The 24,506-nt window shown below is 38.2% G+C and overlaps 2 protein-coding genes and 1 long non-coding RNA gene across 4 annotated transcripts in view; 2 read left to right on the plus strand and 1 right to left on the minus strand.

Annotated features, from left to right (window-relative positions):
- The window catches only part of LOC127510407 (thyroid transcription factor 1-associated protein 26 homolog), a 134,907-nt gene that overhangs the window by 42,412 nt on the left and 67,989 nt on the right, over positions 1-24,506 (minus strand). The window lies entirely within an intron of this gene.
- Positions 12,612-16,870, plus strand: LOC127510415 (uncharacterized). The gene is made up of 5 exons (XR_007929613.1): positions 12,612-13,720; positions 14,221-14,271; positions 15,061-15,091; positions 15,230-15,292; positions 15,449-16,870. It is a non-coding gene; the product is annotated as an uncharacterized LOC127510415 (long non-coding RNA).
- LOC127511425 (scavenger receptor cysteine-rich type 1 protein M130-like) overlaps positions 21,829-24,506 on the plus strand; it is a 68,472-nt gene continuing 65,794 nt past the window's right edge. Inside the window, exons 1-5 of the mRNA XM_051892233.1 lie at positions 21,829-22,249; positions 22,698-22,775; positions 22,995-23,309; positions 23,453-23,596; positions 23,695-23,787. Of these exons, the coding sequence (XP_051748193.1) occupies positions 22,117-22,249; positions 22,698-22,775; positions 22,995-23,309; positions 23,453-23,596; positions 23,695-23,787 (763 nt within the window). The 5' untranslated portion in view covers positions 21,829-22,116. The remainder of the gene's footprint in view (positions 22,250-22,697; positions 22,776-22,994; positions 23,310-23,452; positions 23,597-23,694; positions 23,788-24,506) is intronic.

Consider the following 24,506-nt stretch of genomic DNA (forward strand, 5'->3'; position numbering starts at 1 on the left):
ATCTGGTAAGTACAAAATAGACTGTAAATATGTAAATTGTATGTGTTAGAATAAGCAGTTCATCTATGATGGCATTAGACCATGAAGCCGAATAGAGGCCTATAATATGTAAATTGAGATTTTGAGATAGACTATTAATTATCAGTAATATTTATCATTTATTAAAGCATTTACAGTCAAGCAGTTTAATGACAACAAGATGATTTGTCAAATCCTTTTGTCAGAAGAGTGCTCAGTTTATTCTCCAGCTTCAGTTGTCTAGAATATTATGTTCTAGAGTACCATGTTCTCGGCATGATATGGAAATGTTCCTCAACTTTGCAATATTAAACAAATGATTGTAGGCTGTTATACTGCTACTGGCTAAATTTCTTTCTCTTTCATGTACAGATGCTGAGACTGTTAGGTTGGTAGATGGTAACAGTCACTGTGCTGGTAGAGTGGAGGTTCATCATGATGGTCAGTGGGGAACAGTGTGTGATTATGACTGGGATGAGACTGATGCTGCAGTGGTGTGTAGAGAGCTGAGATGTGGAAAGGCTGTAGAGGCTGTGAGTCGTGCTCACTTCGGGTCAGGAATTGGACCAATCTGGATGGATTATGTGCGCTGTAGTGGATCAGAGTCAACACTGAAGAACTGTAGATCATTAGGATGGGGTAAACATTACTGTGGTCATCATCAAGATGCTGGAGTCATCTGTTCAGGTGATTCTGTTCAATCTTGTTAATTGTTTTGTTAGAAAAATAAGTAAATAGAATTTATCTTAATAATGAAAAAAGTAGCATATCACACATTTCTGTTACATTGATTTTTTGGTAACACTTTAGAATACTTTTCCGTCTATAATGAATAACTACACAGGAACAAAAGAGTAACGCATTATTAACACTCTAGTTAGTACTATTAACTATAAGAAACTCTGATTAATGAATTAGTAAGTAATAGTGTAGTTGAGTGTGGTAGTTCACTATTAGCTAATCAGTATTTCATACCTCATGGAGAACTACTATATACAGGTTCATAATTAACATGAATAATGCATAATGTATAATTAATTCTAACGTGAAGATCATGGTAACACATTAGTAATGACTGAAGTATTACCAAATCCTTCAGAAGGAATTACTAATTATTTGGATCAGTATTCTAAAGTGAGAAACATGATAACTCTCTAGTAACTACTGAAGTCATTGTAAACTTTTGAGGTTTTTGTACAGTTTGGTATAGTAATTCCTTTTGATGGATTTGGTAACACTTGAGTAATTACTAGTGGGTTACCATGATCTTCACTTTAAAATACTGATCCAAATAATTTGTAGTTCCTTTAAAATTTTGTAGTAACCTTACAAAAACCTTACAATGACTTCAGTAGTTAGTAGAGAGTTATCATGTTTCTCACTTTAGAATACAGAGTTCTCTGGGAAGTAGGAAAAAAATAGCAGTTACTGATTAGCTAATAGTGAACTACCACATTCAACTGAGCTCTGTTACTTACTAATTCAATAATCAGAGTTTCTTATAGTTAATAGTATTTACTAGAGTTATTAACACATTACTCATTTGTTCCTGTGTAGTTATTCATTAATGATGGAACAGTATTCTGAAGTGTTACTGATTTTTTTATTATTTATGTGATGTAGACACACAGGTTGCATTCTCAGGTTTTAGTAACTGAAACTTGTATGAAATATACTTTTTATATTGGCACTCTAAATAACAACATTTTTGTCTGTTTCATACTGTTTTATGAAATACTTACAGATCATAAACATTCTAGGCTTGTTAATGGATCTCACTTGTGCTCTGGGAGATTAGAGGTGGTTCATGGAAACACATGGTACACAATGTGTGCTGCTGCCTTTGACCAGAAGGATGCAGAGGTTGTGTGTCGACAGCTGGGCTGTGGGGCTCCTGTACAGGTGCTGGGAGAAGATGCTTTTGGGAGAGGAGATGCTAAGATGTGGACACAAGAGATTCAGTGCAGAGGAAATGAATCTTATATATCTTTGTGTCCAACATCACCTCTCAAATACAGCTGTACCCATGAGGATGACATTGGACTGTTATGTTCTGGTAATGGAGCAGTAGTTTTCAACTTATTCAGAATCACAAATGTTAAAAAACAAAACAAAAAAAAAACATTTATTTTCCATGTTTCATACTGTTTCATTAAACTCTCTGTTCTTTGTCCAGGTTACACTGATCTCAGACTGGTAAACGGTTCAGACTCTTGTTCTGGAAGAGTGGAGCTTCGGTTCCTCAGTAAATGGGGCACAGTGTGTGATGCATGCTGGGATATGAGAGCTGCCAGTGTCCTCTGTAGACAGCTGAATTGTGGGATTGCTGTGTCTGTTGTGGGATCAGACTGGTTTGGAGAGGGAAGTGGTGAAATCTGGGCTGATGTGTTTGATTGTGACGGGAATGAAACAAAACTCTCAGAATGTTCCATCTCTTCATGGAGTCGAGCTGAATGTTCTCATAGACGAGATGTTGGAGTCATCTGCTCTAGTGAGGGGATTTTATTGAGAAAAAAAAAAGAGTTAAATACATAAATTACCCTGCAATATCTTAATAAAATGCCATGTCTTTCACTCAGATTCCTCTCTGGCTGTTCATGACGGTCTGGTGCGATTGTCTGGAGAGAGACAGTGTGAGGGGGAGGTGGAAGTTTCCGTCCATCAGGTCTGGAGGAGAGTTCTGCTGGACTCCTGGAGTCTCACTGAATCCTCTGTGGTCTGCAGACAGCTGGGCTGTGGCTCTGTGCTGAAATTCTCCGGCTCCTCTTCATCCAGTCCTGAACACAGTCATGAGTGTGTGACGGGCTTCCAGTGCTCTGGGAGTGAAGCTCATCTGGGGAACTGCAGCTCTCCACAAACTCTCAGCTGCAGCTCCACACAACAGCTGTCAATCACCTGCCTTGGTGAGAAAAGCAACATCTGGGCAGATTCTTCAGTTGTTAGTGATCACTAATGTGTTTTACTTTCTCTGAATATCAGGTCGCGGGTCCATCAGGCTGGTGGGTTCTGGGGGAGACTGTGCAGGGAGGCTGGAGGTTTTTCACAGCGGCTCATGGGGGACAGTGTGTGATGACTCCTGGGATATTAAAGATGCCCATGTGGTGTGCAGACAGCTGCAGTGTGGAGTGGCCCTCAGTAACCAGCAGGTACCAGCCTGGTTTGGTCCTGGTTCTGGACCCATATGGCTGGATGAGGTGGAGTGTGAGGGGAATGAGACGTCCCTGTGGAGCTGCTCTTCTCCAGGCTGGGGAAAACATGACTGTCAACACAAGCAGGATGTAGGAGTCGTGTGTTCAGGTAAATGGTAAACAATAATTTAAATAATAACATTTCAATAATGTATGTGACTGATAATATCCAGTATATTTGCATTGTTATTTGCACATTAACAGCAGTGTTGGGAACTGAGAATAGGTTCTTATTCAGAAAATGTTTAGAAAATATTAGAACCAATTCCAGTAACGGTTCTTTCATGTGCACTTTTCAGTGTGGATGGAGTACTGTACTAAAATACTCTGACAGACTTTTCTGAAGTACTTTCTTATCAGTACCGCAACACAACATTACTGAATCTACAGCACAAAGCGTAGTGCAACTAATGTAGTCCGATTGCCTAATGTATGACTTTAGTGAGTCGGTTCTTTTAGTGAATTAAAATTCAACAGCATAACTAGTGTAGTGATTCCTGAACAAATTAGTCAATTCTGTTCAGTGAATCAAAAAGATACAGCTTGGAACCAACTTTGAGACTGAAATCAGTGTAGTTACTGACTGGATGCTCATACAACAAAATGTAGCTAAATAATATACTGTACATATTGTGTATTTGGTCAGTAGCATTTTATAAATATGAACAAATTAAAAAATTTTCACATTTTTGTTTGTTTAAAAATTGTGTAATACTCATATATATTGCCTCGTACTATAAAGTCTGTGTAAACACTCTTTGCATGAATTGTTTTAAATGTTTTAAATATATTTATTATTAAAATGATCTGATCCTTTGGAAATGGATATACATTTTGTTTTTCCAAGTATTTATTCCTTAAACGCACTAAAAGAATCATCAATTTATTTAATCGTCAAATTCTTTTATTTCCATCCCAAATGAACAGACTTAAGTCACATTAGAGTTGAGATTGATTCTCATCCTTGTCTTTCTAGAGTTTAAAGAGATCAGGTTAACTGAGGGCTGTGAAGGGAATGTGGAGGTTTTCTACAATGGATCCTGGGGTAATGTGTGCTGGAACCAGATGGACAGAGACACAGTGAGTCTGATCTGTCAAGAGCTGAACTGTGGAAGATCTGGCAGTGAACCCATATATTCAATGGGCCTGAAGTCTCATAATTGGCTTGATAAACTTAATTGTCGACGTCATGATTCCACTCTATGGCAGTGTCCATCTTCACCCTGGGGACTGAATGACTGTGATAATGAAGTGGCCAAAATCACCTGCTCAGGTAAGATGATATTTAACTGATTTAAGATGGTTTGACATGATTATGTTAGGTTAAATATTATTTATGATGTCTAATATTCTGTTCAGTGATGTTTTAAAACTTTAAAATTTCAGAGAAGGAGAATCGTGAATCTCCTCAGAGTAGTCTGACATGTTCTACCTCATCATCTCCACACCAGAGACAGTGTTCAAGTAAGTTTACCATAAGCTTATATTTCCTTATTTTAATTTTTTGTTCGTGCAGTAAATTATTTTTTATTCCACATTCAAAATTAATCACAGCTTTAAAAGCCTCCAGTTTCATTGGGTGTTTTGTTGTAAATGTGCTGTAGCTGGTCAGTGATGTTGATGTGTGTGATTTAGAGCATGTTCCTCTCAGACTGAGTGGAGGGGAGGGCCGGTGCTCTGGGAGGCTGGAGGTGTATCATAACGCTGTGTGGGGCTCAGTCTGTGATGATCTGTGGGACATCAGAGATGCTCAGGTGGTCTGCAGGCAGCTGGGTTGTGGAGCAGCACTGAGGGCTGATGGGAATTCAGTCTTTGGTGCTGGTGAAGGTGTTGTGTGGCTGAACATAGTCGAGTGCAGAGGGAATGAGATTCACCTGTGGGACTGTCCTCTCTCCCTGAAGAACCACACTGACTGCTCCCACAAAGATCACGCTGGACTCACCTGTGCAGGTCACAGAAAACACTGAGCAATATTAGTCATTTTTTGACATTTAGAGCTAACAATATTTTTATTTTAAAAATAATTTAAATAAAACTATTATTAAAAAATAATTATTTTTAATGTTTGTGTGTGTCTGTTTTTACAAGGACAGATTTGTCTTTGTCCAGTACCACAACATCAGTCACTCCTCCAGCAGCGTCTCTCTCTGTGCTTGTGATTGTGCTGGGAGTTGTGCTCTTACTGCTCTTAGTGCCACTGCTTATACTGATTCAGCGGAAAAGAGTGATGAGGAGAGGTAGGAGAGATACAGAGACTGTCATATTGTGTCTTATTCAGTGTGTGATCAGTCACGTGTTGTGAACTGACAGCAGGTTTGTCTCTCTACACTCACAGCTCTCTCTGAATGGTACACAGGACTGCGAAAGACTCAGACTGAGGCTGTTTATCAAGAGATTCATCACAGACAATATCACTTCAGTCAAAGCGGTGAGGTATCATGGGAGAATGTTAAAAGATTTAATTATGTTACAATATAGGTGATTAGAGATTCTGAAAACCTTGGTGAAAATGAATGCCATAGACAGTAAAGCAAAAACCTCAGTAAGGTGCGATACAAAATTTTGCAGTACAATGAGACACTTTATACTTCAGTCTTAATCACATCATGATGTTTTAACAAAGTTCAGGAAGAGCACGTTCAGATAATCTACCCAGTCAGTGTGAGGAGGCCTCTATATAAATAGCCAACTCACTCTGTCCCATGACAGTTTTTCAGCATCTCTCCTCACACTCAACTGTTCATCACAGTCAGGGAGGGGGGGTCGGGTGAGTACTCTGGGTTTCGGTCACATTCTGAGCTCAGAGCCTCTCCTATATACACATACTCTTTACTCTATTATATGTAAGTGTGAACTGGTGAATATCACTTTATCAGGAAATAAGAGGAGACATCAGTGATTCAGATCAGAACTAAAGCTTCTTCTATCATTCACATCTGCCATATCAATTTTAATCATATAAAAAGTAAGATTTCTATATTATTGAAAGTCTCTTCACTGAGAATGTCAGATCATTGTGTAATTATTAATATTTCTGGGTTGTTGATGTGTTATCAGAGGAATCTGTAGATTAGACTTTAAAAACCTCCAAACCACAAAGCTGCATGTTTATGTCACTGTGTCAGTTAAGATCTCTTCCTGTTTTTTTGACAGTAATAAGTACTAGGAATCTATATGTGGTGCATTTGTAGAGTTGGAAGAGATAAAGAGCTTACTTAAATAAAAATATAATAAAAGTAAGTAAAAATATATGAATGATCAGATCAGCTCTTTGAATCAATGATAGTTTACTTTTTCATTCAATTCAACCTAAAAAAAATAAATAAATGGAATTAACAAATTCTATTAAATGTTTGACTAATGACTCAATATTATTTAAATACTGCTGTTTACTTCTACATTAACTTTGTTCTCCTTTTTAGAAAAAGAGTTCAAGACTGTATATTATGATGATGTCACCAACAGCAGTGACCTTTTGAAACTGATCACATGATTCATTACCAGATGATTAATATGACCTGCAACGCAAACATATTTTGGCTTTTGTATCCAAACATATTCTGTGTTGTTGCAGAAGAGATGAAGGAAATCACACCGGGAGATTATGACGATGTCATCACTGATGGACTGAAATCAGATCGTGAGACAGGTGTCGCTCTGATATTCTGTAATTAAATAGTTTGAAATAACAATATTAAAGTATATTGAAGGAAAAAATATTCATTAAAGTGTGTGTTTGAGTGTGATATCGTGTTAACTTTGTAGAAGAAACACCTGAGAGCTATGATAATGATTTCATCACCAACCGACAGAACTCTGATATTAAAAAAAAGTTTTTACTTTTTTTTTTTTTTAAATCAATATTTTACAAACTGTTCATCTAATCAAGCTCGATACTGATAATATTTTAAACTGCTGTCTTAAAGTTATGTATTTTGGCTTATATTTTCATATTTAGTGGAAGCTCCAGAGAGTTACGATGATAACAGGTGAGAACTGCATTTTATTATCACCTTTTACAATAGCTGTATGTTTACAGGAGTATTAGACATGATTTCTGTGTAATCAAATAATAATTTAAGGGAAAAGGGATCCATTAAATGAGAAAAAGTGTTTTATAAATTAGTGTGACATTTTTATGTAATTTCTGTTGATCAGAAGGAGTTCAGGAGGAGTGATGAGTGTCACTGAAGATATGAGAAACCTGTCAGGTTATTGTAACATTATATTCTAATACTTTATTTCTTAAATATTTTTTTTTATATTTTTCCATGTTTATAGGCTCCATTTGAAATATTCATGACATTGAAATTTTTTTTTTTATATAGAATCATGTTAAATAATTTAAGTTTTTGTTTTCAATAACAGATTATAATGATGATGATGTGGGGGAGGAGTCGATCAGAGAGGGAGGGGCTGAGTGAATGATTGACCACACCCACTGCCTCTGTTCAACACATTTGAATATTCAACAGTGATAGTTCTCTGTGAAATCTCAAGTTTTATGTTATTTGAAATCTTTTTATAACGAAACTTAGCAAAAAAGCTTTTGTGACTTCTTGTTGTATTTGTTTTTGGCCTATTGTATTTATACTAATAAAAATAAAACAAACAATAATGCTTTTTTGTGAAATTTGAACTTCGTGTGTACTAGAGTATAAGGTGATGGAGAGCAATCTGATGTGTATTTTTCTATCCTCATTGATATCACCCATTACAGCTGGTAAGTATACACTTTTTTTTTTTTCTTTGAAACAAATTGTATTCTGTAATTTTCACTTTCTGAATTCGGTGTCTGGTCTCTCTCTCTCTCTCTCTCTCTCTCTCTCTCTCTCTTTCATGTACAGATTTAGAGACTGTTAGGTTAGTTGGTGGTTACAGTCCCTGCACTGGTAGAGTGGAGGTTCATCATAGAGATCAGTGGGGAACAGTGTGTGGTGATTACTGGGATATGACTGATGCTGCAGTGGTGTGTAGAGAGCTGGACTGTGGAGAACCTGTACAGGTGCTGGGAGAAGATGCTTTTGGCAAAGGAGACGCTCAGATGTGGACACAAGAGATTCAGTGCAGAGGAAATTAATCACACATTCGACGCTGTCCATCATCAACCTCAAATAATATAAACTGCACCCACGACAATGATGTGGGACTGATTTGTTCTGGTAAAATGTCAATGTTCAGCCTTTATAGAGAAATCTAATTATTAAACTAAAATATAATTATTTGATTGGTTTCTTCTTGGTTTGATTAATATCAATAAGCTCTGTGTTCTTTGTCCAGGTTACACTGATCTCAGACTGATCAATGGTCCTGACATCTGTTCTGGTCGAGTTGAACGTCAGTACTTCAGTAAATGGGGCACAGTGTGTGATGCATGCTGGGATATGAGAGCTGCCAGTGTCCTCTGTAGACAGCTGAATTGTGGGATTGCTGTGTCTGTTGTGGGATCAGACTGGTTTGGAGAGGGAAGTGATGAAATCTGGGCTGATGTGTTTGATTGTGACGGGAATGAAACAAAACTCTCAGAATGTTCCATCTCTTCATGGAGTCGAGCTGAATGTTCTCATAGACAAGATGTTGGAGTCATCTGCTCTAGTGAGTCCATATTACTGGAAGATTCAGTGATATTATGCTGCTGAAAGATGTTCATGTTCATTTCAGACTGAAAGATTAATGCCCTTGTCATTTATTTCTGAATTCATTTATTATTATGTAAAATGCATTATTAATGTAAATCATATTCTCAAAATTGCAATATTTTAGTAAAACATCAGATATTCTCTCCAGATTCCTCTCTGGCTGTTCATGACGGTCTGGTGCAGTTGTCTGGAGAGAGACAGTGTGAGGGGGAGGTGGAAGTTTCCATCCATCAGGTCTGGAGGAGAGTTCTGCTGGACTCCTGGAGTCTCACTGAATCCTCTGTGGTCTGCAGACAGCTGGGCTGTGGCTCTGTGCTGAACTTCTCCGGCTCCTCTTCATCCAGTCCTGAACACAGTCATGAGTGTGTGACGGGCTTCCAGTGCTCTGGGAGTGAAGCTCATCTGGGGAACTGCAGCTCTCCACAAACTCTCAACTGCAGCTCCACACAACAGCTGTCAATCACCTGCCTTGGTGAGAAGAGCAACATCTGGGCAGATTCTTCAGTTGTTAGTGATCACTGATGTGTTTTTCTTTCTCTGAATATCAGGTCGCGGGTCCATCAGGCTGGTGGGTTCTGGGGGAGACTGTGCAGGGAGGCTGGAGATTTTTCACAGCGGCTCAGGGGGACAGTGTGTGATGACTCCTGGGATATTAAAGATGCCCATGTGGTGTGCAGACAGCTGCAGTGTGGAGTGGCCCTCAGTAACCAGCAGGTACCAGCCTGGTTTGGTCCTGGTTCTGGACCCATATGGCTGGATGAGGTGGATTGTGAGGGGAATGAGACGTCCCTGTGGAGCTGCTCTTTTCCAGGCTGGGGAAAACATGACTGTCATCACAAGGACGATGTAGGAGTTGTGTGTTCAGGTAAACAGTGAACAATAATTTCAATAATAACATTTCAATAGCTTACATATAGGACTGATGGTTAGATGTATCCAGTGTATTTGCACTGCACATTAACAGCAGTGTTAATCAACTGACAAGTGATACTTATTCATATGTAGTTTCATCATTCATTAAAATGATTAATCAAAAAATTGATTTTGTTGCCCGGCCCTATACAGAATACAGTATTGAAACAGTATGTTTCCTCTTCTTGGCTCCTCAACAGCTCTACTGAAACACACAGCGTGACTATTGTGGTCTAATTCCTAAATGGATGATTCTAATGAGAATCTTTTTAGTGAATCAAAGACATGCATTTTACAACTTTATTATTTATATGTATACATTATTGAAATTGTCTCATCATTTGGTAGTTTTTTTAAATATCCATTTATTAAAAGCACTAAAAAATTGTTAATGGAACTGTTAAAGAACTGGAAATGAAATAGTTAAATTCTTTAAATTCGTTGGTTCTCATTTTCCCCCTATCTAGAGTTTAAAGAGATCAGGTTAACTGAGGGCTGTGAAGGGAATGTGGAGGTTTTCTACAGTGGATCCTGGGGTAATGTGTGCTGGAACCAGATGGACAGAGACACAGTGAGTCTGATCTGTCAAGAGCTGAACTGTGGAAGATCTGGCAGTGAACCCAATAATTCAGAGGGACTGAAGTTTCATAACTGGCTTGATAAACTTAAATGTCGACATCATGATTCCACTCTATGGCAGTGTCCATCTTCACCCTGGGGACTGAATGACTGTGATAATGAAGTGGCCAAAATCACCTGCTCAAGTGAGATTATATTTAAATAATGTAATATGGTCTCAGTAGTCATGTTTCTTTAAACAAGTTTATATATAATGTGTAGAGTAAACTGTTTCTGAAAAACAAGCTGATGGAAAGAGCCTTAAATGATTTATGAGGTTTAAATTATGTTTTCACATTGATATGTTTCACTGAGAGATGTTGTGACTCTTGTATCCTAATATTCAGTTCTCTTCATTTTATAATCTCAGTGGAGGAAACTCGTGAGTCTCCTCAGAGTCGTCTGTCATGTTTTACTTCACCATCTCCTCACCAGAGACAGTGTTCAAGTAAGTTTTTTGATAATAAGTTTGTTACATTTTTGTTAATGTAAGCCAGTATTTTCATAATAAATGATTAAAATAAGAGTTTATAAAGAAATAATTTGCATTTAAAATCATAATCAATTTCATAAATCTAATCATACATTTAAAGCCATCTTTGTTCAGTTTCATTGTGCGTTTTGTTGTAAATGTGCTGAAGCTGGTCAGTGATGGTTGATGTGTGTGATTTAGATCATGTTCCTCTCAGACTGAGTGGAGGGGAGGGCCGGTGCTCTGGGAGGCTGGAGGTGTATCATAACGCTGTGTGGGGCTCAGTCTGTGATGATCTGTGGGACATCAGCGATGCTCAGGTGGTCTGCAGGCAGCTGGGTTGTGGAGCAGCACTGAGGGCTGATGGGAATTCAGTCTTTGGTGCTGGTGAAGGTGTTGTGTGGCTGAACAGAGTCGAGTGCAGAGGGAATGAGATTCACCTGTGGGACTGTCCTCTCTCCCTGAAGAACCACACTGACTGCTCCCACAAAGAGCACGCTGGACTCACCTGTGCAGGTCACAGAAAACACTGAGCAATATTAGTCATTTTTACATTATTTTAGTGCTAAAATAATCTTTGTGTACTTACATGAAATTATGTTTTATTAACAAGATTCAGGAGGAGCAGGTTCAGATAATTAACCTGATTAGCACAGGTGGAGAGCATTCAGTTAATCAACTCAACCAATAACAAGAGGTATAAATACAGCAGATTTACCTCTGTTCATCTGAGAGTTTATCAGCATCCCTCCTCCACCCCATCTCCTCACTTCTAGTTCTATCTATTTTTACCACACTCTGGGTGGAGTACTCTGGGTTTGGGCCAATATTCCAAGCTTGGAGCCCTTCCCCCGGACAGCACACCAAATACGCATAACTTTTATTCTTGAATTATATGTACATGTGAACTCGTGAATTTAATGTGTCTCTGTCTGTTTTGACAGATCGGTCATATTTGTCAGTGTCCACTACTCCTGCCACAACAACATCATCTTCTCCTCCAGTTTCTCAGACAGTGAGCTCAACATCAGTCTCTCCTCCACAAACTCCTCCAGCAGCGTCTCTCTCTGTGCTTGTGATTGTACTGGGAGTTGTGCTCTTACTGCTCTTAGTGTCACTGCGTATACTGATTCAGCTGAAAAGAGTGATAAGGAGAGGCAGGAGAGATCCAGAGATTTAAAATGGACTGTTTCAAAGTGGAAAAGTGTTCTATGGTCAGACAAGTCCAAATTTGACATTCTTGTTGGAAATCACGGACACCGTGTCCTCCGGGCTAAAGAGGGAGACCTTCCAGCGTGTCATCAGCATTTAGTTCAAAAGCCAGCATCTCTGATGGTATAGCGGTGCATAAGTGCATACGGTATGGGCAGCTTGCATGTTTTGGAAGGCACTATGAATGCTGAAAGGTATATAAAGGTTTTAGAGCAACATATGCTCCCCTCCAGATGACGTCTATTTCAGGGAAGGCCTTGTGTATTTCAGCAGGACAATGCAAAACCACATACTGCAGCTATTACAACAGCATGGCTTCATCGTAGAAGAGTCCGGGTGCTGAATTGGCCTGCCTGCAGTCCAGATCTTTCACCTATAGAGAAAAATATGTGAAATACGACCACAAACTCTTCAGCAGCTGGAAACCTATATCAGGCAAGAATGGGACCAAATTTCAACACCAAAACTCCAGAAACTCATAACCTCGATGCCCAGACGTCTTCACACTGTTTTGAAAAGAAGAGGAGATGCTACGCCATGGTAAACATGCCCCCGTCCCAACTATTTTGAGACCTGTAGCAGGCATCAAATTTGAAATGAGCTCATTTTGTGCATAAAATTGTAAAATTTTTTGTTTAAATATGTGTTATGCTATCTATGTTCTATTGTGAAAAAAATATTGGCTCATGTGATTTGAAAGTCTTTTAGATTTCATTTTATTCAAATGTAAAAAACGTCCCAACATTTCCGAAATTCGGGTTGTAAGTGTGAACTGGTGCATATCACTTTATCCTGAAATAAGGGGAGACAGTGCAGTTCATTATTAGTTCATGTTAATTAATGACTAATTACTAATTAAAGTGTTACCACTAAAGCTTTTTCTATCATTCACATCTACCTCATCAATTTTAATCATATCATATAAAAGTAAGATATATATATTAATATATATTTTTAATTTTGGGTTGGTTCCCCAAAAAATGTCAATTCTGTCATTAATTACTCACCCTCATGTCGTTCCACACCCGTAAGACCTTCGTTCATCTTTGGAACACAAATGAAGATATTTCTGATGAAATTCGAGAGGCATCTGACTCGTCCAATGGCACAGAAGATATTGTTGAATAAAGTCCTTATTTTTGTTTTGTATTTGCGCACAAAAAGTATTCTCATCACTTCATAAAATTAAGGTTGAACCACTGCAGTCACATGGACTATTTTAAAGATGTCTTTAGTACCTTTCTGGACCTTGAAAGTGGTGGTTAAATTGCTGTCTATGGAGGAGTGTCACATCCCGGACTCACATTCCCGGACTCCGTTTCCCAGAATCCTCCTGTTCCGCACTCCTGTTTGCACTTCCCTCATCAGTCTTCCCGCCATCTCCCCGGATTCCCAGCACCTGTTGTCCTCGTCAGCACTCCCTTTAGTTGGACTCACTCCCTGCACTCCTGGTCCGTTATATTGTTAGCTTTCCGTGTGTTAGTGTGGTTTCTGCTCCTACGTTCATTAAAGACCCTTACTTTGTGGATTACCGTGTATTGCCTGATCCCTGCAGCACCACACGTAACAAGGAGTCAGATACCTCTCGGATTTCATCAAAAATATCTTAATTTGTGTTCCGAAGATGAACGAAGGTCTTACGGGTGTGGAACGACATGAGGGTGAGTAATTAATGACAGAATGTTGATTTTTGGGTGAACTAACCCTTTAATGAAAGTCTCTTCACTGAGAATGTCAGATTGTTGTGCAACTATTAATGTATCTGGGTAGCTGATGTGTTATCAGAGGAATCTGTAGATTTACCAACCTCCAAACCACAAAGCTGCGTGTTTATGTCACTATATCAGTTCTTCCTGTGTGAATTTTTAGAGAGTAATAAACACTGAGCAGGGATCTATATGTGGTGCATTTGTAGAGTTGGAAGAGATAAAAAGCTTACTTAGCCTCCCAAACCCAATTAATTTTCAAATGAGTAAAAATATGATATGAATGATCACATCAGCTCTTTGAATCAATGATAGTTTACTTTTTCATTGAATTCAACCTAAATAAATAAATAAATGGAATTAACAAATTCTATTAAATGTTTGACTGATGACTCAATACTATTTAAATACTGCTGTTTACTTCTACATTAACTTTGTTCTCCTTTTTAAAAAAGAGTTCAAGACTGTATATTATGATGATGTCACCAACAGCAGTGGCCTGAAAGGTCAGTGACCTTTTGAAACTGATCACATGATTCACTACCAGATGATTGATAACTTAAAGGAACACTCCACTTTTTTTGAAAATAGGCTCATTTTCCAACTCCCCTAGAGTTAAACAGTTGAGTTTTACCGTTTTTGAATCCATTCAGCCGATCTCCGGGTCTGGTGGTACCACTTTTAGCATAGCTTAGCATAGTTCATTGAATCTGATTAGACCGTTAGCCGTACCATGGGTGCAGCAGGCGCAATGATATTACGCAGCGCCTGTGACCCCCTGCTTGCACAGGGAGCGTGCCTTGCAACCATGGAGACATTTGTGAGAGACATTGCGCAATATCATTGCGCCTGCTGCACCCATGGTATGGCAGCAAAGTTCCTTGATTATTACGCCGGAATGACAGTATAGTTCCTAGCCATATCGGCTTAGAAAATCGCAACTTTTCATTTTCCGTCGGTCTTAGTACCTGATGTAACTACAGAAGAGTTAAGTTTTAAATAGGAAAAATATCGAAACTCTTTGGTCATTTTTGAGCGAGATGCTAACGGTCTAATCAGATTCAATGAACTATGCTAAGCTATGCTAAAAGTGGTACTGCCAGACCCGGAGATCGGCTGAATGGATTCGAAAAAGGTAAAACTGAACTGTTTAACTCTAGGGGAGCTGGAAAATGAGCCTATTTTCAAAAAAAGTGGAGTGTTTCTTTAATGGTCTCATGACCTGCAATAAGAAGGATAATATTTTAAATTTCTGTCTTAAAATGATATATTTTGGCTTATATTTTCATGTGTAGTGGAAGCACCAGAGAGTTATGATGATAACAGGTGAGTTGCACAGAACTACGTTTTATTATCACCTTTTACAGAGTGTAATCAAATAATTTAAGGGAAAAGGGATCCATTAAATGAGATAAAGTGTTTTATAAATTAGTGTGACATTTTTATGTCATTTCTGTTGATCAGAAGGAGTTCAGGAGGAGTAAGAAAATGTGATGAGTGTCACTGAAGATATGAGAAACCTGTCAGGTAAGTTATTGTAACATTATATTCTAACACTTTATTTCTTAAATATTTTTTTATATTTTTCCAGGTTTATAGGCTCCATTTATACATATTCATGACATTGAACATTTACTATAGAATCATGTTAAAACATTTAATATTTTGTTTGTTTAATAACAGATTATGATGATGTGGGGGAGGAGTCAATCAAAGAGGGAGGGGCTGAGTGATTGAATGACCACACCCACTGCCTCTGTTCAACACATCTGAACATTCAACAGTGATAGTTCTCTGTGAAATCTCAAGTTTTATGTTATTTGAAATATTTCTGTAATGAAACAACAAAAAGCTTTTGTGAATTTTTTTTTTTTTTTTGTTGTATTGGTTTTTTGGCCTATTGTATTTATACTAATAAAAATAAAACAAACAATAATGTTTTTGTGAAATTACAAAATCTAAACATAAATCACTGTTTATTTAATAGATTTATATACAGTATATGCACAATGCTGGGAATTTAAAAAATGCACGTGTATTACTGCCATCTAGTGGATGAATTATGCAATACAGCTATTTAATAGTTCTGTCTAAATCTAAATATACAACTATTCTAATAATTAGACTATTTAAATTTTCATTGTTTATTTAAAATCTAATGGCTATTAAACTTTTATCCAGAACACTCCTAGTGTACAAATGTCTCCAATAAGACAAAAACACCCTGATATTTTAATGTGTCCCAGTGGAGGATGAAGATTTCTGAGTCGTTGATGAGGAAGCATCTTTTGTGTCTTATACATTAACAGTATATATCAATGGTTTTGATTAATCTTATTAATCTACGGTTCCCTAGTGCCCAAGCCATCATGTAGTAATCCTGTAGAGGTTTTGTTTAAAAAAAAAAAAAAAAAAAAAAAAAAATCTGATGGATAAATATTATTTCTAAAAACAAACAAACAACAACAAAAAAGAGGTATCCTACTGGGGCAGAACAGTGATGACAGTGTATTTGGGGTGTAACGATTCACTCGTTTTCTCGATGCATCGATTACAAATCCTGACGATGCATATGCATCGATCTTGAAACATGTTTTTTGAATCGTTAATCGTTAATTTAGGCCGATAATCGATGTAAAATGCTAAGAATTGGATTAATCGCGCATTTATCTATCAATCAGATGCGTGTTGAAGTTGCGTTCGTTACTATAGCAACAGTAGAAATCCAGCGCGTTTTCTTTCAGAATCATAAGGAAAATGCTCCGTATAAAGAGGACAAAGAGGGCTTTTCTTACTATTCCGTGAAGAAAAGTTAGTTTAAGATTATTTGGGAAAGTGCATGATATTCTAGGGTAATCTCTCCATGTAAGCATTAGTATGTTTAATGTACCTAGAACACTTTAATAAGGTTGTGTAGCCTTTAACACTATCCTTCACTAGTTAACTATTTATGAACTAGGCCTAACAGTATTTTTAAAGCCCTTTTAAAGTTTTGGCTTATGTAAATTTCCACAAATGCCAATTTTTATAGGCTATTAAAATAAAGTTATGTAGCATCAAGAACATGAACTAACAATGGACAAAAGTTTTTTGTTTGTTTGTTTGTTTTTTGCCCTTACTCTCTGACCTCCTGAAGGCCGCTGTGTAATTCTTACCCTGACTAAGACACATTGAGGGAAGCATTTCAATAACTCTATGAATGCATATTAAAATGCAGAATCGAATCAAATTAATCAAATCGCATCGAATTTTAATGTGAATCGTCTCGAATCGAATCGTTCTGAATTTGCAAAAATCGTTCTTGAATCGAATCGAACACCTATGAATCGTGAATCGAATTGAATCGCTGTCTACCCAAAGATTCACAGCCCTACAGTGTATAGTAGCTAAGTATCTACCATACACCACGATTTCATATACCATGAAAGTAAGATATATCCAAAATACATGATAATGTCACATGATTATTTGGTAAGTGCTTTTGTTTATGGTTAGTGTTTTGATACTCTTTTGGTCAGATTTTCTTACCTGCAGTGTGGTTAAGCTGCACACTCAGATATTGAACACAATAGACCTTCTTTATTGCTGCCAAACTAGGATGCATTTGCAGGTTTGGTTTCTATGGATTGTAGGAAATTATCAACTTAATCCTTTTTGTCCTCTGTGTTCTGAATAATCCCGTTGCTGTATTACAGAGACCAAAACGATTCAGTGCGTGAGTGAACTGTCTGAATGAACCCATCAAACCGTTCTGCGAATCTGACATCGCTTGTTCTGATTCTAAACAACCCACAAAAAGGGTCATCACGCGACATGATTCCTGAAATATTCTGAATCTGATTAAAAATGATTGTAGGTTGGTATTACTCGATAGTCTTCCGCACAAGACATAGATAACATTTTACTGAACCAACCAACCAACCAAAGACTGTAAAAAAAACCAACCAAGGATGTCAGCTTGTTCGTCTCATATACTTTTACTGCCACCTTCAGGATTAAATCGATATTGCAGTATTGACACTCGTACAGGTGCAGCTGCAAGCAAACTTGTACAGCTACAAATGTCTTAGATATAATGCCAGAGGAATATATGTGACCCTGGACCACAAAACCAGTCATAAGGGTCAAAAAAAGTTGTCCAAATGAAGTCCTTAGCAATGCATATCCACTCACAAAAATTCATTTTTGATATATTTACGGTATAGGAAATTTACAAAACATCTTCATGGAACATGATCTTTACTTAATATCCTAATGATTTTTGGCATAAAAGAAAAATCGATAATATTGACCCATACAATTTATTGTTGGTTATTGCTACAAATACACCCATGCGACTTATGACTGGTTTTGTGGTCCAGGGTCACATATGTGGAACAGAAACCAGTGTTTATTTACAAATGTGGTCTGAAACTTGTGTATTTGTTGTACACAACCAGTCCAGTTTATTTAAAAATGTATTAACATACTGTTAATTGTGCTCTTGGTTAGAATATCATGACATTGTAGTAAAATACACTAAATATTATACACATTTCTTCCAAAAAGTAAAATTGAAATGTTCAGTTTATTATAATTTCTATATTTAAAGCAAAGATCAAGTATTTTCGTGTGTGAAATCAAGTGTCAGTAAGTGATCAGTCAGTCATCAGTGTTGTATGTTGTGTGTGCAGATCCAGGCTTTGATGCTGAATATAACCTGCAGTGTTTCTCTATCAATCTCTTTAGGTTTAGTGTGACTTTATCTCCACGCTGACATATGACTGACACGAGTCTGTCCTCAGTGAAGTGTCTCTTCACGCTGGAGGAGGAGTCCCGCTTATCAGCGCTCACATTTTATTGATATATATATGGAGAAAAAAAAATGCTGCTTTCTGATTTGTCAGTGATTGTGTTGGATGATTTCCTCTGTTGTGTCTAATAAGGTAACAGTGAGTGTCATTGGCAGCTGTGAGAGTCTCTCTCTCTTTAGGGGACTGACAGGAGCCAGTTTCTTCAGTGTGTTTGAGGGAGCAGAAGGAGAAACAGAGTCAAACAAACAGTGTGACGAGCAGAAGAAGATGGAGGGATGTCTGACACTCGTTTTACTCTCCTCTATAGTCACTCTAACAACATCTGGTAAGTACAAAAACAACTGTCAAAAGGGGAAAGGATACATGTTTGAATGAGCAGTTTTATTTATGACGGCCTCATATCACTAGAAACTGATTACAGGCCTGTGTATAGATGCATAAAATTGAGATCTTGTGACACTGGACCACTAAATATCCAAAACTATTATTTTTAATAATTATTATTTGTTTGAGCTTTTATAGGCAGCCAATTTAATGATGCCAAGATGATTTTTAATATGTTCTTGTCCAGCTTCAGTTTTTCAGCTTGGAATATCTATAAATATTTGTGTGTGATAACTTCTCTCTATATATGAATATATTCCTCAATTTTATATTATTCTGCAGATGATTATAAGCTGTTCTACTACTGTGGTTAAATCCCTTTCTCTCTCTTTCATGTACAGATTTTGAGAATGTTACGTTGGTCAGTGGTAACAGTCCCTGTGCTGGTAGAGTGGAGGTTCTTCATAATGGTCAGTGGGGAACAGTGTGTGATGATCACTGGGATATGCCTGATGCTTCAGTGGTGTGTAGAGAGATAGGATGTGGAGAGGCTCTGGAGGCTGTGCATACTGCTCAATTTGGACCAGGATCAGGACCAATCTGGATGGATAATGTGGCCTGTAGTGGATCAGAGTCAACACTGAAGGACTGTAGATCAAGAGGATGGGGTGTTCATAACTGTGATCATGGTGAAGATGCTGGAGTCAGATGCTCAGGTGAGCTGCTCCATACATCACCCTGTTAATGCATCACTGATCTGACTTTCATCCATCATACAAGCAATTAAAAATAATTTTGTGCTATTTGTTGTTATAGCAATTCGTAAGCCCTTAATTAATAATTAGCATATTTTGTTGTCTAAACAACTGACTTTCATCCATTAAAAAAAATCTAAATTATTAACTAAAGGACTTGCTGTTGTTTTACATCCATATCATAATCATAGTGACAGATGGTTTTCTCTGTTTTGTAAATATTATCAGACACCATAAACTACGGAAGGTCAAGACTTGTGGACGGGTCTCATCTGTGCTCTGGGAGAGTGGAGATGCTTCTTGTAGGCGGCTGGGGTTCAGTGTGTGCTGCTGCCTTTGACCAGCAGGATGCAGAGGTTGTGTGTAGAGAGCTTGACTGTGGGGCTCCTGTACAGGTGCTGGGAGAAGATGCTTTTGGTGAAGGAAATGGTCAGATTGGATCAAAAGAGATTCAGTGTAGAGGAAATGAATCACACATTCGACGCTGTCCATCATCAACCTCAAATAATATAAACTGCACCCACGACAACGATGTGGGACTGATATGTTCTGGTAAAATGTCAATGTTCAGCCTTTCTATAGAGAGAATTAATTGTTGAACTAAAATGTAATTATCTGATCGGTTTCTTTTTGGTTTGATCATTTTCAGTAAGCTTTGTGTTCTTTGTCTAGGTTACACTGACCTCAGACTTGTCAATGGTCCTGACATCTGTTCTGGTCGAGTTGAACGCCAGTATTTCAGTAAATGGGGCACAGTGTGTGATGCATGCTGGGATATGAGAGCTGCCAGTGTCCTCTGTAGACAGCTGAATTGTGGGATTGCTGCGTCTGTTGTGGGATCAGACTGGTTTGGAGAGGGAAGTGGTGAAATCTGGGCTGATGTGTTTGATTGTGACGGGAATGAAACAAAACTCTCAGAATGTTCCATCTCTTCATGGAGTCGAGCTGAATGTTCTCATAGACGAGATGTTGGAGTCATCTGCTCTAGTGAGTTCATATTACTGGAAGATTCACTGATATTACTCTGCTGAAAGACTCAATAGTATAAATAATATTTCAGTTCTCTTCGTGTATTGTATATTTCACATGTTCATTTTAGACTGAAAGATTAATTATCTTGTCATTTATTTCTGAATTTATTTTGTAAAATGTATTATTAATGTAAAGCATATTCCAAAATTGCGATATTTTAGTAAAAAATCCGATCTCCTCAGATTCCTCTCTGGCTGTTCATGACGGTCTGGTGCGGTTGTCTGGAGAGAGACAGTGTGAGGGGGAGGTGGAAGTTTCCATCCATCAGGTCTGGAGGAGAGTTCTGCTGGACTCCTGGAGTCTCACTGAATCCTCTGTGGTCTGCAGACAGCTGGGCTGTGGCTCTGTGCTGAACTTCTACAGCTCCTACAGCTCCTCTTCCAGTCCTGAACACAGTCATGAATGTGTGACGGGCTTCCATTGCTCTGGGAGTGAAGCTCATCTGGGGAACTGCAGCTCTCCACAAACTCTCAGCTGCAGCTCCACACAACAGCTGTCAATCACCTGCCTTGGTGAGAAGAGCAACATCTGGGCAGATTCTTCAGTTGTTAGTGATCGCTAATGTGTTTTTCTTTCTCTGAATATCAGGCCGCGGGTCCATCAGGCTGGTGGGTTCTGGGGGAGACTGTGCAGGGAGGCTGGAGGTTTTTCACAGTGGCTCATGGGGGACAGTGTGTGATGACTCCTGGGATATTAAAGATGCCCATGTGGTGTGCAGACAGCTGCAGTGTGGAGTGGCCCTCAGTAACCCGCAGGTACCAGCCTGGTTTGGTCCTGGTTCTGGACCCATATGGCTGGATGAGGTGGAGTGTGAGGGGAATGAGACGTCCCTGTGGAACTGCTCTTCTCCAGGCTGGGGAAAACATGACTGTCAACACAAGGACGATGTAGGAGTCGTGTGTTCAGGTAAATGGTAAACAATAATTTAAATAATAATTTAACAAATTTTTCTTATGCAGACAGAATACAATATTGAAACAGTCTGGCAGAGTTTCCTTCGCTACTGAAACACACAGTGTGACAATTGTGGTCTGAATCCTAAACGGATGACTCTTCTTTTTAGTGAATCGAAGACATGCATCTGACAATTAGTTTATATGTATATAATATTGAATTTGTCTCATCACTGGCAGTGGATTTTAATTTCTTGTTCTTTTCAAATATCTATTTCTTAAAGCACTAAAAAATTGTTAATGGAAATGTTAAGGAACTGGAATCGAAACTGTTAAATTCTTTAAATTCGTTGGTTCTCATTCCCCACCCCAAACCCCATCTAGAGTTTAAAGAGATCAGGTTAACTGAGGGCTGTGAAGGGAATGTGGAAGTTTTCTACAATGGATCCTGGGGTAATGTGTGCTGGAACCAGATGGAAACAGACACAGCGAGTCTGATCTGTCAAGAGCTGAACTGTGGAAGATCTGGTGCTTTGTCTGATTCTACACCAAGAATGAAATCAGCTCCTAACTGGCTGGATGAAGTGAAATGTCGACCACATGATTCAAATCTGTGGCAGTGTCCATCTTCACCCTGGGGTCAGAACGACTGTAATGAAGATGAAGTGGCCAAAATCAGCTGCTCAAGTGAGATGATATTTTAATGATGGTCTCAATAGTCATGTTTCTTTAAACAATATTTATATATTTACATTTACATTCAATAATTTAGCAGACGCTTTTATCCAAAGTAACATACAAATGAAGAGAGCAATAGAAGCAATCAAACCAACAATAGGGCAACAATATGCAAATGCTGTGACTAGTCCCAGTTATTCCAGCACAGTACACGTAGCAAGTATATTTTTTTTCTTAAATACAATAGAAATAGTAAGTGTTAGTATTAATGTGTCAAGTGTTGCCAAAAAAGATGCGCCTTCAGCATATATAATGTGTAAATGTTTCTGAAATACAAGCTGATAGAAAGAGCCTTAAATGATTTATAAGGTTTAAACTTTCACAATGATATGTTTCACTGAGAGATGTTATGACTCTTGTATCCTAATGTTCAGTTCTCTTCATTTTATAATCTCAGCGGAGGAAAATCGTGAGTCTCCTCAGAGTCGTCTGTCATGTTTTACCTCACCATCTCCTCACCAGAGACAGTGTTCAAGTAAGTTTTTAGACAACAAATTTATTAAGTTTAGTCTATATTTTTCTAATAAATTATTAAAATTTGTGCATTTAAACAAGAATTTATTTGCATTTAAAATCATAATCAAATTCATAAATCTGTTTAGTTTTGTTCAGATTTGATTTGTTCAGTTTCAGTATGTTTTGTTGTAAATGTTGTGCTGAAGCTGGTCAGTGATGGTTGATGTGTGTGATTTAGAGCATGTTCCTCTCAGACTGAGTGGAGGGGAGGGCCGGTGCTTTGGGAGGCTGGAGGTGTATCATAACGCTGTGTGGGGCTCAGTCTGTGATGATCTGTGGGACATCAGCGATGCTCAGGTGGTCTGCAGGCAGCTGGGTTGTGGAGCAGCACTGAGAGCTGATGGGAATTCAGCCTCTGATGCTGGTGAAGGTGTTGTGTGGCTGAACAGAGTCAAATGCAGAGGGAATGAGATTCACCTGTGGGACTGTCCTCTCTCCCTGAAGAACCACACTGACTGCTCCCACAAAGGTCACGCTGGACTCACCTGTGCAGGTCACAGTAAAACACTGAGCAATATTAGTTATTTTTTGACATTTAGAGCTAACAATATTTTTATTTTAAAAATAATTTAAATAAAACTATTATTAAAAATAATTATTTTTAATCTTTGTGTGTGTCTGTTTTTACAAGGACAGATTTGTCTTTGTCCAGTACCACAACATCAGTCACTCCTCCAGCAGCGTTTCTCTCTGTGCTTGTGATTGTACTGGGAGTTGTGCTCTTACTGCTCTTAGTGCCACTGCTTATACTGGTTCAGCGGAAAAGAGTGATGAGGAGAGGTAGGAGAGATCCAGAGACTGTCATATTGTGTCTTATTCAGTGTGTAATCAGTCATGTGTTGTGAACTGACAGCAGGTTTGTCTCTCTACACTCACAGCTCTCTCTGAATGGTACACAGGACTACAAAAGACTCAGACTGAGGCCGTTTATCAAGAGATTCATCACAGACAATATCACTTCAATCAAAGCGGTGAGGTATCATGGGAGAATGTTAAAAGATTTAATTATGTTACAATATAGGTGATCAGAGATTCTGAAAACCTTGGTGAAAATGAATGCCATAGACTGTAAAGCAAAAACCTCGGTAAGGTGCGATTCAAAATTTTGCAGTACAATGAGACACTTTATACTTCAGTCTTAATCACATCATGATGTTTTAACAAAGTTCAGGAAGAGCACGTTCAGATAATCTACCCAGTCAGTGTGAGGAGGCCTCTATATAAATAGCCAACTCACTCTGTCCCACACAACAGTTTTTCAGCATCTCTCCTCACACTCAACTGTTCATCACAGCTGGGCATGGGGGGTCGGGTGAGTACTCTGGGTTTCGGTCACATTCTGAGCTCAGAGCCTCCCCTATATACACATACTCTTTACTCTATTATATGTAAGTGTGAACTGGTGAATATCACTTTATCAGGAAATAAGGGAGACATCAGTGATTCAGATCTGATCCACTGTAGAACTAAAGCTTTTTCTATCATTCACATCTGCCATATCAATTTTAACTATATAAAAAGATTTCTATATTATTAAAAGTCTCTTCACTGAGAATGTCAAATCGTTTTGTAACTATTAATATTTCTGGGTTGTTGATGTGTTATCAGAGGAATCTGTAGATGAGACTTTACCAACCTCCAAACCACAAAGCTGCATGTTTATGTCACTGTGTCAGTTAAGATCTCTTCC

This window comes from Ctenopharyngodon idella, chromosome 4 (assembly GCF_019924925.1).
Source record: "Ctenopharyngodon idella isolate HZGC_01 chromosome 4, HZGC01, whole genome shotgun sequence".
Taxonomy (NCBI): Eukaryota; Metazoa; Chordata; class Actinopteri; order Cypriniformes; family Xenocyprididae; genus Ctenopharyngodon; species Ctenopharyngodon idella.